This window comes from Anoplopoma fimbria, chromosome 20, assembly GCF_027596085.1.
Source record: "Anoplopoma fimbria isolate UVic2021 breed Golden Eagle Sablefish chromosome 20, Afim_UVic_2022, whole genome shotgun sequence".
NCBI classification, from domain to species: domain Eukaryota; kingdom Metazoa; phylum Chordata; class Actinopteri; order Perciformes; family Anoplopomatidae; genus Anoplopoma; species Anoplopoma fimbria.
The window spans coordinates 2,081,118-2,096,940 of record NC_072468.1 but is presented as its reverse complement, the minus strand read 5'-3'; the positions used below and the strand labels follow the sequence as shown (position 1 = coordinate 2,096,940).

The following is a 15,823-nucleotide window of genomic DNA, read 5'->3' as shown; positions in this document are numbered from 1 at the left end:
CAGCAGATTGAAACGGAAAGTGCCAATTTATTTCAGCCTAAGTCCACGGACGGTTGTTCTCCTCTATGTTAGTAGCAGCATGGATTCTTCAGCACTTTCACACTTTGAAATACAATTTAAGCCGGCAGTGTGTGCCGACTCAGAAGCATCTGCACAAATCCAATTGGAATTGCACTTTAAATAAATCAGTCAGAATACAATATGGATGGTTATGCCAAAAAAAAGAAACTAGTGTACATGCTCTAAGGCCCTGGAGACTTGTTTGTTGTATGTGCCCAGTGTGCAACTGTCAGAAGAATGAATGGGGCCCCATCTTGGGGGGTTTTATACAGAGTTTTTTTGGATACCTCATTGGTAACAGTGGAAAGTCACCTTTTTAGTTGATCATGGTGCTGTAAGTGCATTATGTAATCAGAACCCAAACAAAGTGCTTTTGACCGATTTTTCCATGATTATTCAGCCAGGTTAGGTTATTTACAGTGGATTTTGAACCCAAAGAGTCGATCTGCCAATAGCAGAACCATGTATTCGGCAAAGTCTGAAATCCCATGAGTGGCCCTCGGGTGATCTTTTAGTCACCCATGAACATTTGGGTTCTGTACACACTGCAGCGGAACTTCAAGTTGACTTCCCAGCAGATGAACCGCCAGTTTGGTGACCAAGAGGGTCCCCACTGTTTGCTCCAGAAAAGTCTTCATGCATCCCCCTAACACTAAATTATTTCTCACACTCGTGACTGATGCTCAGCTAACCCGTCAGGCTACATGATTTGTGAATCTCATGTCGCAGTTCACACTTTTGTTTTGACGCATTAGTGACTCACACATGTTCTATAGTTGGGAGCTGGTCAAGTATCATGAAGTGGTGGCCGCACAAAAAACTTTATGAATTGTTCAGGTTGACCTATCAGTTAACATTTGAGAGGGGTAAAAAGGGGCACTGGAGAGAGTGTAGCACAGGCAGAAACCCCTGGTAATGAAATGTGAAGCCAATGCAGAAGTGTCTCAAACGTGCAATCCTTCAAATGGCAAGCAGGGGGCGACTCCTCTGGTTGCAAAAAGAAGTCAGACTGTATGGAAGTCTATGAGAAAATGACCTTACCTCTCACTTGATTCATTACCTCAGTAAACATTGTAAACATGAGTTTATGGTTTCAATCGCTAGTTTCAAGTCTTCTTCAATACAGCATGGTGTTCATTTGGAAATTATGGTCGCATTTAGAGTCAAATAGACGATATGCAGTGTATGCTTTAGGGCGGGCTACCTTGTGATTGACAGGTCGCTACCACTATCAGAGCCATATACAGTGTTTCAACGTCTTTTCTCCGCAGTTCAAATATGATCACTGTAGTTCACTGGTTCAAAATGTCCAGACGGCCAAAACGCCGAACTAGAGTCTTCAAAACTGCAGTACACAAACTAGTGGGTGACGTCACGTCGACTACATCCAATTTTAAACACCGTCTTTGGTTTAGCATCCAGTACTAACAAGTGCATTGGAGGAGCACATGGTATATTGCATGAATGTTAGTTAGAGTCTGATGGTGGCACCTTGCATGGTAGCCTGTCATCAGTGTGTGAATGGGTGAATTATATGTAATATACTACTGATTGTAAGTCGCTTTGGATAAAAGCGTCTGCTAAATGACTGTAATGTAATGTAATGTAATGTATAAACACACTGTAGCTGGGATTCAACGAAAATAACGGATCTAGAGGAGGACACTTTAATTGGTTAATATACTCTGGTAGATTTAAAGCTGTATTCCCTATATCTCTATTAGCAAATTGCTGTGGCAACTGGACAAGATTTTGGTATCTGAAGGGTTCTGGTTTCTGTTTGTAGTTTGTGCAATCACCAGTAGTATTGGCAAATCACATTTGAGCAGGCTTTGGTTGAATGCAGGTAAACTGTCCATGTGGAGAGCAAAAGAGACGAAAAGCATTGGCTGAAATGCAATCTCGGAACCCAGTGGCTATCATCTGACCATGATTTAGCTTTTTATATATTTGAAATTGGATTGTAAACTGCCCACTTGTGAAACAATCTGGTCGTACAGGTCGTCTCGCACAGAAAAGGAAGTCTTGGTCCGAATAGCTGCTGGCTACATCAGTGTGAAGGAATTTTCCTTCTTGTATGTTAAACTTCCCTCTCTGTAGGTTAAAGTTAACTTAATACAGGGATTCACAGGTCAGGTCAACTATCTCTCTATTCGTCTGCCTCACTCTGTGTTTCTGATAAGGCCAAGTTGGCTCTGGCAACTGGTAGGCCAATGTCAGCTAGAGATCTTCCGTATTCGGTTTGAACTCGGCTGGCGCCTAGTTGGAGGGCTGGATAAGAGAGACTGTACAGAGGCTATGCTGTTGCTAGGACAACAAAGGTTGATGTATTTCCTTGTTTAGATCTTATATCCAATAGAATCCTCACACTTGCCAGGTTGAGTTAGAAATAACCCTATTTGGATATAGCAAAACTTAGAAAGGCTGGGGAGGGTTAAATACTGTGCTTCCATCTTCGGAATTGGGTAGCAGTACGCTACAGGGGCGTCTGTGGCGTAGTGGAGAGAAAGGTGGAGAGCAAGGTAGTTCTCCAATCAGAAGGTCGGTGGTTCGATACCCGGCTTCAGCAGTCGATGTGTCCTTGGGCAAGACACTTAACCCCAAGTTGCTCCCGAAGGCTTGCCATCGGTGTGGACTGGATGTTGCATGAATGTTAGTTAGAGTCTGATGGTGGCACCTTGATGGTAGCCCTGTCATCAGTGTGTGAATGGGTGAATGATATGTAATATACTACTGATTGTAAGTCGCTTTGGATAAAAGCGTCTGCTAAATGACTGTAATGTAATGCTCTAATTCAAACGTGGTTTTCCCCTAATCTCCTCGATCGAGCTTCACTTAATATTTCTGTTTAAGACATCCAGGTCTCCTGAAACTTCTTCTGTCTCGAGTGAACCAGCTCTAAGATTTCCATCACAATCACAATCGGAACCCCAGACAAACAGTCCCTTACCCTGGGAAGCTAGTAGTCAGACCGATAGCTGATGGGTTCTGAAATTGGGCAATAGCTTTTTCTCCAGGAATAAAAGGCAATGGTCACCAGACATTAATTATGACTTCCTTGCTGACAGGCAGCTGACCCTGCAACGGCAACTCAAATAGTTTTAGGTTTGCCATAATAATTCCTCTGCTATTTAAATCCATGCTCTACTTTATAACGCTGTGGTTATGTCAAAGCAAGAAACTAATACGCCTATTTGGTAATTAATCGCCCCACTATGTGTATTTCACTTGTTTCTGAACTTGAGCAGCCATAACTTGGGTGTGTTTTTTTAGAGGCGGATATAGCAATTTGAGGGTTTTATGTGTAACCCTTTCTACTTATGTTGTATATTCAGAGTGGTGGTGGTAAGTTTTAAATGAAACTATATGTTTTTTTTGGCATTTTATACCTTAAATTGACAGTGGAGAGGTCAGAAATCAAACCAGGGACTCGCTGATCAGGGCATTTGCACCCATGTGAGCCCTAACCTCTTGGGGGTCACCATGCAGCATTTAAAAAAGTAAAACTATTAACACCACGTAGTAAAAGGCCTGCATTAATTATTATATGCAGTATGAAAGAGAGGCACTAGCCCAATGTTCTTGAATTTACTTAACATCTGTTGAGGTGAAGCTTTCAATTCTAACTTTTTTTACTTTACTCTGAAGTAAAAGTTCACAGCCCCGTTCTGCACGGGTACGATTTTAATACTCCTTCCGTGTCTTGAATACACAACTCTATACTGTAAAGGAAAAACCCTAGATGATTGGTATGGTCTACACACACAAAAAACACTTGGAATAAGAAACTGCAGTAAAACTTCTACACACTATTGTCAGAGAACTAGAGCACACACCCACTCAGTCCACTGTATCGAGTATGTTCCACAAAAAGTTACGGAACCAGTATGTCTAATTTGAGGTTCAAGAAATGCTGAAGCAAACATTTTCTTGTCTAAACTGTTCTGCGACCACTCTGTAATGGAGAGAATCAGATAAAAACATTGTTATTTTTTGTTCCTTAGGAGTTGTTTCAACAATTGCTAGCCTATTAGAACAATGTTTGTTTTTTTGGACACAGAAGATCATTGCATTACCTTGTAAACCACAAGGACTAAAGCGTAGTTTATGGTCGACGTAGTGAAGCCGGTGCGAGACACGCGAGCGCCAGAAAATGATTTAAATCAAAGCCTGCGCAATCAGAGCTTTTCAGAAGTGACTGTCACAAATAGTTCTCTGATAAAAGCACTATTAACAGGTCTAGGGATCATACAAAGAAAGCCAATTCATTTTTAAATGCTTTAGAAAATGGTCAAAAAAATCTACAATTGTTTTATTTTATTGCAGCCAAATAAAATTGTTTAGAGGATATTCAACCTTTGTTTCTATATAATGCACGTAATACTTGACTTATTTCTTTACATGGCTTTTATAAAAGCAATCAAGTAGTCCTTTAAGATGCGATATGATTTTACAGTTTCAATTACAATCCCATCTCGGCATTGTAGAGGTTTGTTCATGGCGTTTTGCTGTTAACACTTGTCCTTATGGTACTTCACATTTGATTGTTTGTGTATACCCTCTGGCGTTTCAGAGAATAATGCAATGAAGTTAAGCAAAAACACTGAATGCGCCGAGCTCGCGCACCATCTGTGGAGGCTTGCGCTACGTTGTCAAGCTCAAGTATGAGCAAAGCTTAATAGGAGGTAAGGCCGACTCTGACAAGCCACTATCAGCTCTTATAGAAATGACATTAAACTCAAACCAATTGTTCAGGAATACAGGATGCGCATTGAAAAGCTATGACGATACAGCATAAGGTTGATTCTAGGTATTAAGCAGGAAGGGCCCGCAAATTAATTATTTTGAAATTGAGCGGCTGATACATGTGCCAACATTTCTAATCCACAACCCACACAAGGATTTCTCTCTTTTCAGTTGCCATTAGTTTGCTGTACAACACAAGAAACATTTGAAATAAGTCACCTGAATAATATGTAGAAGGAACAAAATTATTTAACCAGCGGGGGTTTCTTATAGCCAGATATTTATGAAAAGGGAGTCAAAGCAAAATTGATGGCACATAAAGTAATTTCTCTGTACAACTTTAATGGCACAATTAAAAATCCACTCCGTGACAATGCTACCCTTTCAAAAGGAAGACATACATATACCACTTATTAAAGGCAATATCAAATCACATAATTGCGAGTAAAATATAATGGAAAATGTAGTCACATGATTGAGAATAATAGCATGGGTAGCCTCTGAAAATACAATGAAAGCCTCTTGTTTGTCCTTGCTAGTCAACAATTGGTGGGACTGTTAACCATACCTGTAGCCTGTGGGAGAATACTAATTTAAACTTGCAATTAACCGATGTCTGACATGTTTGGTTTTTATTATTTTAGTACAAAATGAATTTGGTATGCTACCCGTCCAAGCCTTGTCTCCTGATTTCCATTGGGTTTCTGAATTTCACCAATAAAAAATTATTTTTCTCTCATGCCAAAAAGAAAGTGTGTATAAAAGGTGTTCATCAAAAAGAAACATTACAAACTTTACATCAATATACAGTAATATACAAATATTAGAATTAGAGTCAAAAAACACCCAACTACTAAGAGCTTGATTGTTGCCAATATCAATAAGAAGTGGGTCTGACATGATAGTTACCCGTTGTTTTCTGAGCCATGAGAAGTCTGGTGCTGAAGAAACGTGTCCAAGCATGAGAATGTCTCAGTGCACTCAGTGCATTCATAAAGAACCTCGGAAGAATTTCCTTTATCATTTTCGGTATGGTCCATAAAGTCATCTTCTATGTCCTCTGCATTACCCTTTTCCCCACTGGAACCAGGGCCGCGAGAGGCTTGTCCAATATCATTAGCTTCTCCAGTGCTAGGATGATGTTGAAGGTGAAGATCCAGGGATGAAGAGGTTTTGAATTGAGCGGGACACCTCGGACACTTACTAGGTTCCTTTTTATGATAGCGCAAGTGGCGTTGGTACACACAAAGCAGCCCAAATCTTTTTCCACATTCCTGACACTTGTAGTTAACCCGGCCCGCTTTTCCCGATTGCTTCCCCTTTGGCTGTTGCTCTGGTGACGCTGCTTGTTCATTGTCAGAGGAGCTCTTGGTTTTCTCATCAGGAGAGCTTAACATTTTGTCGCCATTGAGAAAATTGGGGGCGGGACCATTTTGTGGATTTGTGTATAATTGTTTCGCACCTGGTTTCTTTTCCAGTTCAGTTTTGTGGTACATTGCTATGTGCCTTCTCAAATCACAGCGCTGTGGAAAATGTCTACCACAAAATACACATGTGTGCATAGTACCCTTGTGGTATCTCATGTGCCGAGATAAACTACTGGAGTGATTAAAGACGCGATGACAGTGCTTGCAAGGATGCAGTTTGCCATTTGGATTACTCGCTCTTCTACGTCTGCCTTTAGGTGGCATTCTTCGCTTGAATGTTCTTTGTGATTCTTGATTCAGCTGATCTATTTCCTCCTGAGTTTGATGCGTGAGATGGTGCTCCTTCAGAGCTGTTAATTTTTGGAAACGATCCCCACATAAACCACATCTGTATGGTGTGGAAGACAATTCAGTATTAATCTCATCACTACAAACCCTTAAGATTTTACTATCACCATTCTTAACATCAACATGTGTGCCATTACTAAAGCAGTTTTGAAGTGGTAGGTCTTCACTGTTCTTAGAGTTCACCTCAATTTCGATTTCAGATGCAAAAGTAGCATCAGGCCCTTTTCCTTTGCAATGGTGAAGTGAATGCGTCTGAAAATCCGACACCCAGAAAAAATTGCACTTGCACTTTCTACAAGCATACGTTTTCTCAATTTTCTTTTCCTGCTTATTTAAAGATTTGCCCAAAGCTGTAGCCTTGGGGACGAGGTGATTTTCTTTTTGATGAGCATTAAGTGCATCCACTTTAAGGAATCGCTTACCACAATGACTACAGCAGTGAAACCTCTCATTGGCATGGTCTTGGAGGTGTTTCTTAAGGTCCTGTCTACCTTCAAAGATCTTACAGCACAAAGTGCACTTGTAACCTCGCTCTGTGTTTCGATACTGCTGATGACGATGTAAACTCTGTAGGCTGTTGAATGATCTGCTACATATTTCACAACGGTAATGGCCCTGACGAGACTTGTCCAAGTTCGAGTCTGATGGCCTTGGCCTGAACACATCTCTATAAGGAAAAGGCTGAGGCCTGATGGTTGGAGAAACTGGTTTGATAGGGGATGGTAAATGCGATGGCAGGACTCCAGGAGATACTGGTTTTACAGAAGACTGTGTCTCGAAACCATTCACAACTGTCAGTGTACCATTTTCTTGTAGCACGTATTCTCGAGGGACTTCAAATCCATTGGATGAGCCATCCAAAGAAAATGACTCCAAAGGTCCATGAACAGCCATGTGGGCCAACACATTAGAGTACTGGCTGAACCCATCACCACATTCAGTGCAGATGAAGGTACTTGATTCTCCACTCAACTGCGTTGAAGCAATAGTGTTCATTGATTTCTGATTTTCCATGATGAAATTATTTTGGCGATGTGCTGATGGCATCCCTTTTAAAATCTGCAGTATTAGTAAAACTATATCCAGACAACCACAGAATGGGTTCCCATGTGAGAATCAGTATGTCCACTCTTCCAACAGACTGGTCCTCGAAAGATGTCCTTGCGAGCTGAACGATCATCCCTCTGCTAAGGTTTTCATTATATATCAGCACCTGGGAGGATAAAAACAGGAATTAACAAACCACTAAAGCCCAAATTTGTTTAACAATATTTCAAAATATACAGTATGCCAGATGACTTTGCAGTATTGCTTTGCATTCATTTAAAATAATCCAAGTTGGATGACACATTAACTAAATCAGATTGTAGTACAGTACAGGTTTAACCAATAGACTGTTCATAAGAAGTGGACATAGTTGACGCGATGTCACCGATTGGTTTGTGGACTGCCGTTTTGAAGCCTTGTGTTGGGCGTTTTAGCCATCGCCATCTTGGATTACTGTTGGGGGCATCTTTACTACAGTAAACATACGTGACCATATTTGGACTGCGGAGGAGTGAGGTAGAGATGCTGTTTACGGATCTGGTAGCGGTAGCAACTTGTCAATCACAAGGTAGCTCGCCCTAAAGCATACCCTGAACATCATGATGTATTAAAGAAGACTTGAAAATTACTCTACTTCTCAATTGATTTTTTACCAAGGTAATAAATCAAGTGAGAAGTAGAGTCATTTTCTCACACAGAGAACTTTTTCAAAAATGTTGTAAAAATTTGACAATTATTTGTCAAAAGCTTTGATCTATGCTTTCCGGATGTGGTAGATATTTTGGGAAAACCCCATTTGAAAGACTTAAGGACAAGCATTGCCTTCTACTATGAGCATGTATACCTTTTCCCCCTTATCTGATATACCAAATTGGCATTGCCAACTTATTTAGCAAATTGGGTATTGGTCATGGAGAGATCTATCTACATTAAATGCAGTTTCCTTGTCAATGTCATAATAAAAGTGTGTTTCTGCTATCATTCAGATAAGGCAAGCTGACAACTTAATTATTAGCATTTGGTGGCCCTAGGTTACCAAGAATTATTGAATTCTATGCAGCGGTGTTAGCAAATTTTAATCTAGGAAAGAGAGAGAGAGAGCACGGTACTCAGTATGCGCAGATTCCCTGAGTCAAGGCATCATAATCGGGAGAGAAGAATTTTGATCGGTAAATCCCTCCCCAACCACCAGCTTTTGAGAAAACGACAGCAAAACGCAATATCAAACTGATTATTCATATTATTAGTGCACTCGTTTCAGTTCAGCTAAGTTTGTAAGTCACCTGCCTTTTGCAGTCATCCTATGGGGCATGGTGTTTCACCGTAGACAGCAAATATAGACAGCGACGGTATTCTATTAGATGTTGACGATGTTGACATTTCAAACATGTATATTACGGACTACTTTAGCAATACCGGTCCACAAAATGTCACAGTAAGGGAGTGTGTGCAGAAGAAAGAATGTGCAACTGAGAGACTTGTTTGGTACTCGTTTTAAGTAATATAATGCTTCATAATATTATGTTATTCTGTTGTTTAGCAAGGAATGCAAGAAAACTTCCAAGGCACCGACGAGCAGTCCTCTAAGTACAGTGTCCAAGTGAAAAAAGGACCAGTAGGGGAGGCCAACCCAAGGCCTCTGGTAACCATGCACAGCTCAGCTGGAAAAACTGCACATACCATAGCTGTAACCCAAGTTCACTATTCATAGCTTAATGATGCGAGAAAGAAAATAAACAAAACTGAAACACACTTCTCTTGGTTGTAAAGGTGCCTCTACTAAATATAGCCTTATGGTAAATACATATGCAATCAATTCGTTTGTGTCTTCTACACAATGCAGTCTTATTCACTTGCTCCGATTTTTGCTGTTGTACCAGTGATTCGGTCAGGCAGCGTTGCATGATTCCTCTGTTATCAAGTGTGTTTTTAAGAGTTACCTTTGTAATAACACCTGTTCATGAAACATTTACCATGATGGGCAAGGTGGATTCATCATGTGTTTTGCACATCATCTGGCCAGCTGTGTTGGGGAAGGAGTAATGATTTCTGGCACAGCAAAATGCATGGAACAACACTGCCAGCAACTGACCTCAAACACATACTGTGAAACTGTACAGATGTTTAAAGCATGTACAATAAACTCTGTAACCAACCTGCAATAACTGATAAAACAGCAAACTGTTACAAACAAGCTAAAACAACAGCTGTCTGTATGTTGTCAAACTGTTGAGCTCAGTTGACCATGTACCTTAATAGCCTGGTAAACATATCTGCTGGCTGAGACAAAGCAGCCTCTCCTCCCTCTACCAGCCACACCTGCAGCTAGTGAACCACATCAGCAGGAGGACAGAAGACCAGAGGAATCACCGATACTGACTGATGTCTCCGTTATTAATTCTTTCCAAACTCCAAACTCAGGAAAATGGTCTGTCATATTGACATTTTAGATTTGTTTCCAGTGAGATACTATGAGTTTATATAGTGACTTTGCTGTTGTAAAAATCGCAGTTGCAGCTCTAGGACCCGACATTATATACTGCAACTATAACTCCTGTTGATTAAAAAAAAAGTTGCTGGTAGGTCACGCTCACATGCACAAACATGCACAATAACCATGTGCAGCTGGCATGGTTATGTCAACAATGTAAGAAAAAGCTTGGATTGCAACACGCAGAGGGAGAACTACATCCTCTGCTCAAGTAGACTTTACTCCACTATATCTTTAAAAAACAAATAGTTGTTTGCTGCTTTATTAATACTCTGAATCACGTATATTGTACCCTTAATAATATATACAATTCAGTAAATTCACGTTTATGTATTTATTTGTGACATTTTGTTATAAAAAGTCAGTAAACTAATGTTTAAGACAAGACTGACATTGCCTCACACATAAATCGAATGATCCCCCTCACTTACAAACATCGAGGCACACAGCTTATTAATAAGACACTGGTATCAGTGTCTGCGGATTCCCAAAGCCCAGGTATCGTTAAAAAGTGCATTCCGCGTAATGTCCATTTTTAGATATAATTGTATCAGTTTGGCTTTTTCTGTGACAGAGCATAAATAAGCCCCTTTCAAATGCCATTTACGGGCTGAAGGATTGGAGTGAAGACAGAATGAAAATAGCTCTTAAGAGCTAAAAGATTACAGGTTGAAATAGAACAATTATGCATTGTTGAGATTATATATTTATCAGCACATCATTAAGTGGTCTTATTTTGAGCTCCCAAGGGTTTAAAGGGTACAATATATACAAATTAAGTCCATGCTATTAAGCTAAGCTTTTCTGTTTTCATTTATTTTTTTAAATGTGCAGTACTTTGAGCTACCTAGTCTGTATGAAATGTGCTATGTAAATACAGATTATCATTATTATTATGCCAGACTTTTGACAATTTGACTAATCAAACTATAAAAACATTAGAAATTGGATCAAATGAGAGATTAGCTAGATCTGTTTTGCTACAGCAACAGATCCAGCCTGATGCTGCTCTCCACATAGCAAACAAAAGGCAGACACTAAATATCTACAGTTTCCCAAACAAATAGCTTGGATGCAGGTTACACTTTCAGATCCATCCACATTGCTTCATTCATTCTAATGTAGACTTATATACACTGAAAACAACTGAACTGGGGATCAATAAAGATGTATCTCATATTGCATGGAAAAATATAAACATGTACAGAATAGATTTATATGTATAAACGATGTAATTAGGATCAAAGATCTGTTATTACCAATATCAACATATTTAAAGCACTGGCACACAGCTTGTCTCATCAGTCTACAGTCTATATATATATATATATATATATATATATATACATATATACACATATATATATATATATATATATATATACATATATATATATATATATATATATATATATATATATACACATATATATATATACACATATATATATATATATATATATACATATATATATATATATATATATATACATATATATATATATATATATATATATATATATACATATATATACATATATATATATATATATATATATATATATATACATATATATATATATATATATATACATATATACATATATATATACACATATATATATATATATATATATATATATATATACACATATATATATATATACATATATATATATATATATATATATATATATATATATATATATATATATATATATATATATATATATATATATATATATATATATATATATATTGATATTGTGATCAGAAGATAGCTAATGTTAGCTGCTGCTAGCTCACGCTGGTTTCGAGGGGAGAAAACACGACGATAAGCACATCAGATACAACCATACATTCAGGAATCAGTCACTGAGCTCCACCTAGACATTACTCACCACATCGTCTGGTTGATCTCACAATACAGCGCATTTCGTGTGCAGTAACCCATTAGTACTGCTGTCTACGATACCTGTGTGTCGCTGCAGGCCGGAGCTGTTTCTCGCCGAACATCTTAAATGGTAACGCCTGTGACGTCATGACGCACGCAGCATACGTTTGTGACGTTTTTCCTGAACACTGAACTAGCAATGCATCTCACAGTTGAACAGCAATGGAGATTTTTGTTTTTCTCACCAAATCAGAGGACCCTTTTTTTTTTTTTTTTTTTTTTTTTTTTTTTTTTTTTACTTTTTTTTTTTATATATTTTTATATGAAATTATGATTTCAGATCCAGAAATGCAATTATTCTAACATGGAGGGGTTATTGTTTTTGTGTATTTGCCCATGAACCACAAAATTAACCTTGAAAATCTAATCTAAAGACCCATGGATGATGGAGATTTTAACTAATTTAATGCAGAGCATTATCAAACACATGCTCACTAATCTACAGCATATATTGCTTTATTATGTTGTATGGCCTGGATTAAACGTTCCCTAATCTACAGCATATATTGCTTTATTATGTTGTATGGCCTGGATTAAACGTTCCCTAATCTACAGCATATATTGCTTTATTATGTTGTATGGCCTGGATTAAACGTTCCCTAATCTACAGCATATATTGCTTTATTATGCTTTATTGTATGGCCTGGATTAAACGTTCCCTAATCTACAGCATATATTGCTTTATTATGTTGTATGGCCTGGATTAAACGTTCCCTAATCTACAGCATATATTGCTTTATTATGTTGTATGGCCTGGATTAAACGTTCCCACGGTTCACTCACAATTCTAGTTGACTGGAGTCAATCTTTCCACAAATTTAGCTTTGTCATATCAAACATAATTTCATTGATAGAAAAGGACAGGATTGCAAAAACCTTGCACACACCATTTATCATAAGTGCTGCCTGAATGATCAGAATATAATAATAATAATAATAATAATAATAATAATAATAATAATAATAATAATAATAATAATAATAATAATAATAATAATAATGGAAGCACACTTTAAAATACAATGAAATCTCAAGGTGCTGTACAGGGTAAAAACAATCACAATAATCAAATATAATAATAAAACGAGGAAATGACAGGCAACACCTGCATCCAAAAATGGTTCAGATCAACCAAAACAAAAATAATTAAATATATATCTACATTTTAAATTTTCAGTATTTATTTCTTTATGTCATGGGCAGCCTTATATTTCAGTATGTAGGACTGACATCTCTCTGCTCTGACTGGTTTCCACTGACTGTGCCAGTGTGAGAGACAAAAACAGCTTCCTAGAAAGCAGTCTTCAAAACATTCAGGATGGATTTGCGCACGTTATCCTTAAAATCTTGGCCATTAAACACATACAGAAGTGAGTTAGTGGCAACTGTTGAGAAAGGCCAGGCTGGTTGCTATAGAGACTCCAACAGTGGTGACATGGTCTAATGTCTCACTTGCACAATTAGCCAAGTGATCTATCAACTCAATTAAAGCCATGATGTGATAAAGAGAATAATCAGAATAAAAGGACAAAATGTCAAAGTTACTGATAATTATTGACTTTGGCACTAAAAGTCTACCCATAATATTTATACAATCACAAATTACTGAATATTAACTAGCTTCCTCCTGACTACTTGAGGGGGATGCATTTAATAGTGAAAATGTGTTTGCACTATTGAAGACATATTTAAGGGCGCAAATCCAGCAGTGTGCTCCAGGGATGTTTTTTCCCTACCGAAGTTTTCTGTTCTTGATCTGAGAAGCACCTGATGTGTAAAACAGCTCTCTCTACTGGCCAAGACGAAAATAACAATGAAGAGTACCAGCAATACCACCCAGATAACCATTCCATTCACCAAGAACAAAGGCCAGGCAGTTTGGAAACTGTCTCAGCTGAGTGTGCTCTTCATAGTAGTCGTTGTCATTGGATAAATCTGTTGTATCGATGTGATTGAAAGGGGCAGCAGGAGTAATTTTTTGATTAATGTCTTGAGGTGTGATATGACAACATGAAATATAAATAATAACCTATTTCTTCGTTTCCATCTCTTCATTATCACTATCTTCTTTTTATCCAAAATGAAAGTGTTTCTGAACTTTTCATGCCAGTCCCAAACCAAATATAACATTTTTAAAAGCGATATATGTCACCATCATAGAGGAAGGACAACATGTAGTAGGTAGTAAGTCCACTTTTTTTCTTGCTGGTCATTAATATGATTTTTTTTTGTTAAACCTAGATTTATTTGCCTGCTGTTGCTAATTTTATTCTTTAATATTTATGTTTTGTTAATCAGACACATAGCCAGAGGAATCTTTATTCCGTTTTTAGGTGTGAAAATGATGGGGCAACTGTGGGCAATGAATTTCTGCACTCTTTATGCTCATCTCTCCTGCATGTCCACCAGTGAGGATGGGGTTGCAGTGGACTGCATTTCTTGCTATGACTTGTTTGCCTTGTTCAATGCTACAAAATAGAGCCTCTGTCATTCGGGTCACTCCAAAAGAGAAATCAAAAAGTAACCAAACAACCAAATGCCTAAATTGGGGTTTGTTAGCCGACTATGTATGGATGTGGATTGAGGTCAAAATTGTTTGAAGTAGAAAGGAATAGCTCTATGTTACTGTTTGAACCCATGTCTGAACATGGACATATAGTATATAATATGCTGCCTATGTAAATCCATCTCTGCAAGCAAAAGAGAAGATATCATTTACTGATATTTTATCAATACTAGTATTACAAGTCTGGATTATCTACAGTGTGTTCCTCCCTGTCAGCATCCTCTTTTAATCTTTCCTAATCAGATTTCCACTGAAATTTAGAGACACATATGACGTGCAACTGATATCTTTAGTTTAGAAACTACTTGTCAGTTTAAACAATCACAGAGCTTTCCCGTTAACACTTCTGGCAAGACTTTATTATCAGTCAACCATCCCATGAATACACAACAGTATGGCGTTGGCTGAAATGATCACTCACAGCTCTAAATGTCTCCTCTTTTAATTTAACAGTGACAGGACACAGAAAATTACCTTGTGACATTTAAGAGGATCTAAAGAGTTTTTCCCCAATGTGCTAAATTTCACTAATAAAATAAACAAATGTATTATAACAGTTACCTAATTGAGATCACTAGAACAATATCTATCCGGGATGTAAAAGCAAATGGTAAAACTGTACAACAAATCATTTTGCAAAATTGAAGGCAAAAAAAATCATTAATGTGCCACAGTATTTATTTCCCTCTAAAGTGTGCTGTCCTTGGTCTGAAAAGCATCTGATTCTGCAGCGCATTACTGGACATTGTGTGGAGAACTCCTTTTGACCTGGCCTACACTTAAATATGTAAAACTGTTCCCTCTGCTGGTCAATTAATACAATGAATCAGGTCTATAATGATATTTAGAAAGACTATCAACAGCAAAAAGTGTATCCCGTATCTATGCATCACTGTATCGTAAATTCAAAGCAGAATCTTTTGTAAGGTGATGTTGTGATTAGACATCACAGGTGGAAAACAGTGAAGTCCAAATCATATTTTAACAATAGAAAATCATAATAGTAATAAAGATTACAAAAAAATCATCTCCATCATCATCATATCAAATACATTAGTTTAAAGCTAGACAAGTTGCTACTTGTCACAATATGTATACCTACAGTCTTGCATACTGAATCAGTGGCCAATCCATTTTTCTTTGGTTCATAGTCATATTTATTTATTAGCCTGTCCTTACAGTAA

General features: G+C 37.8%; 1 protein-coding gene across 1 annotated transcript; it reads right to left on the bottom strand.

The window, feature by feature from the left end:
* Positions 1 to 5,069: 5,069 nt before the first annotated feature.
* si:dkeyp-84f3.5 (uncharacterized protein LOC334144 homolog) lies at positions 5,070 to 12,116 on the bottom strand. Its single transcript, XM_054622290.1, has 2 exons — positions 12,021 to 12,116; positions 5,070 to 7,794 (listed from the first exon to the last, which is right to left on the bottom strand). The coding sequence occupies exon 2, from the start codon at positions 7,626 to 7,628 to the stop codon at positions 5,712 to 5,714; it is 1,917 nt and encodes a 638-aa protein (XP_054478265.1). The 5' UTR covers positions 7,629 to 7,794; positions 12,021 to 12,116; the 3' UTR covers positions 5,070 to 5,711.
* Between the last annotated feature and the right edge of the window lie 3,707 nt (positions 12,117 to 15,823).

Coding starts and splice junctions, on each gene's coding strand:
- si:dkeyp-84f3.5 (XM_054622290.1), bottom strand. CDS start 7,628: ATGCCATCAGCACATCGCCAAAATAATTTCATCATGGAAAATCAGAAA.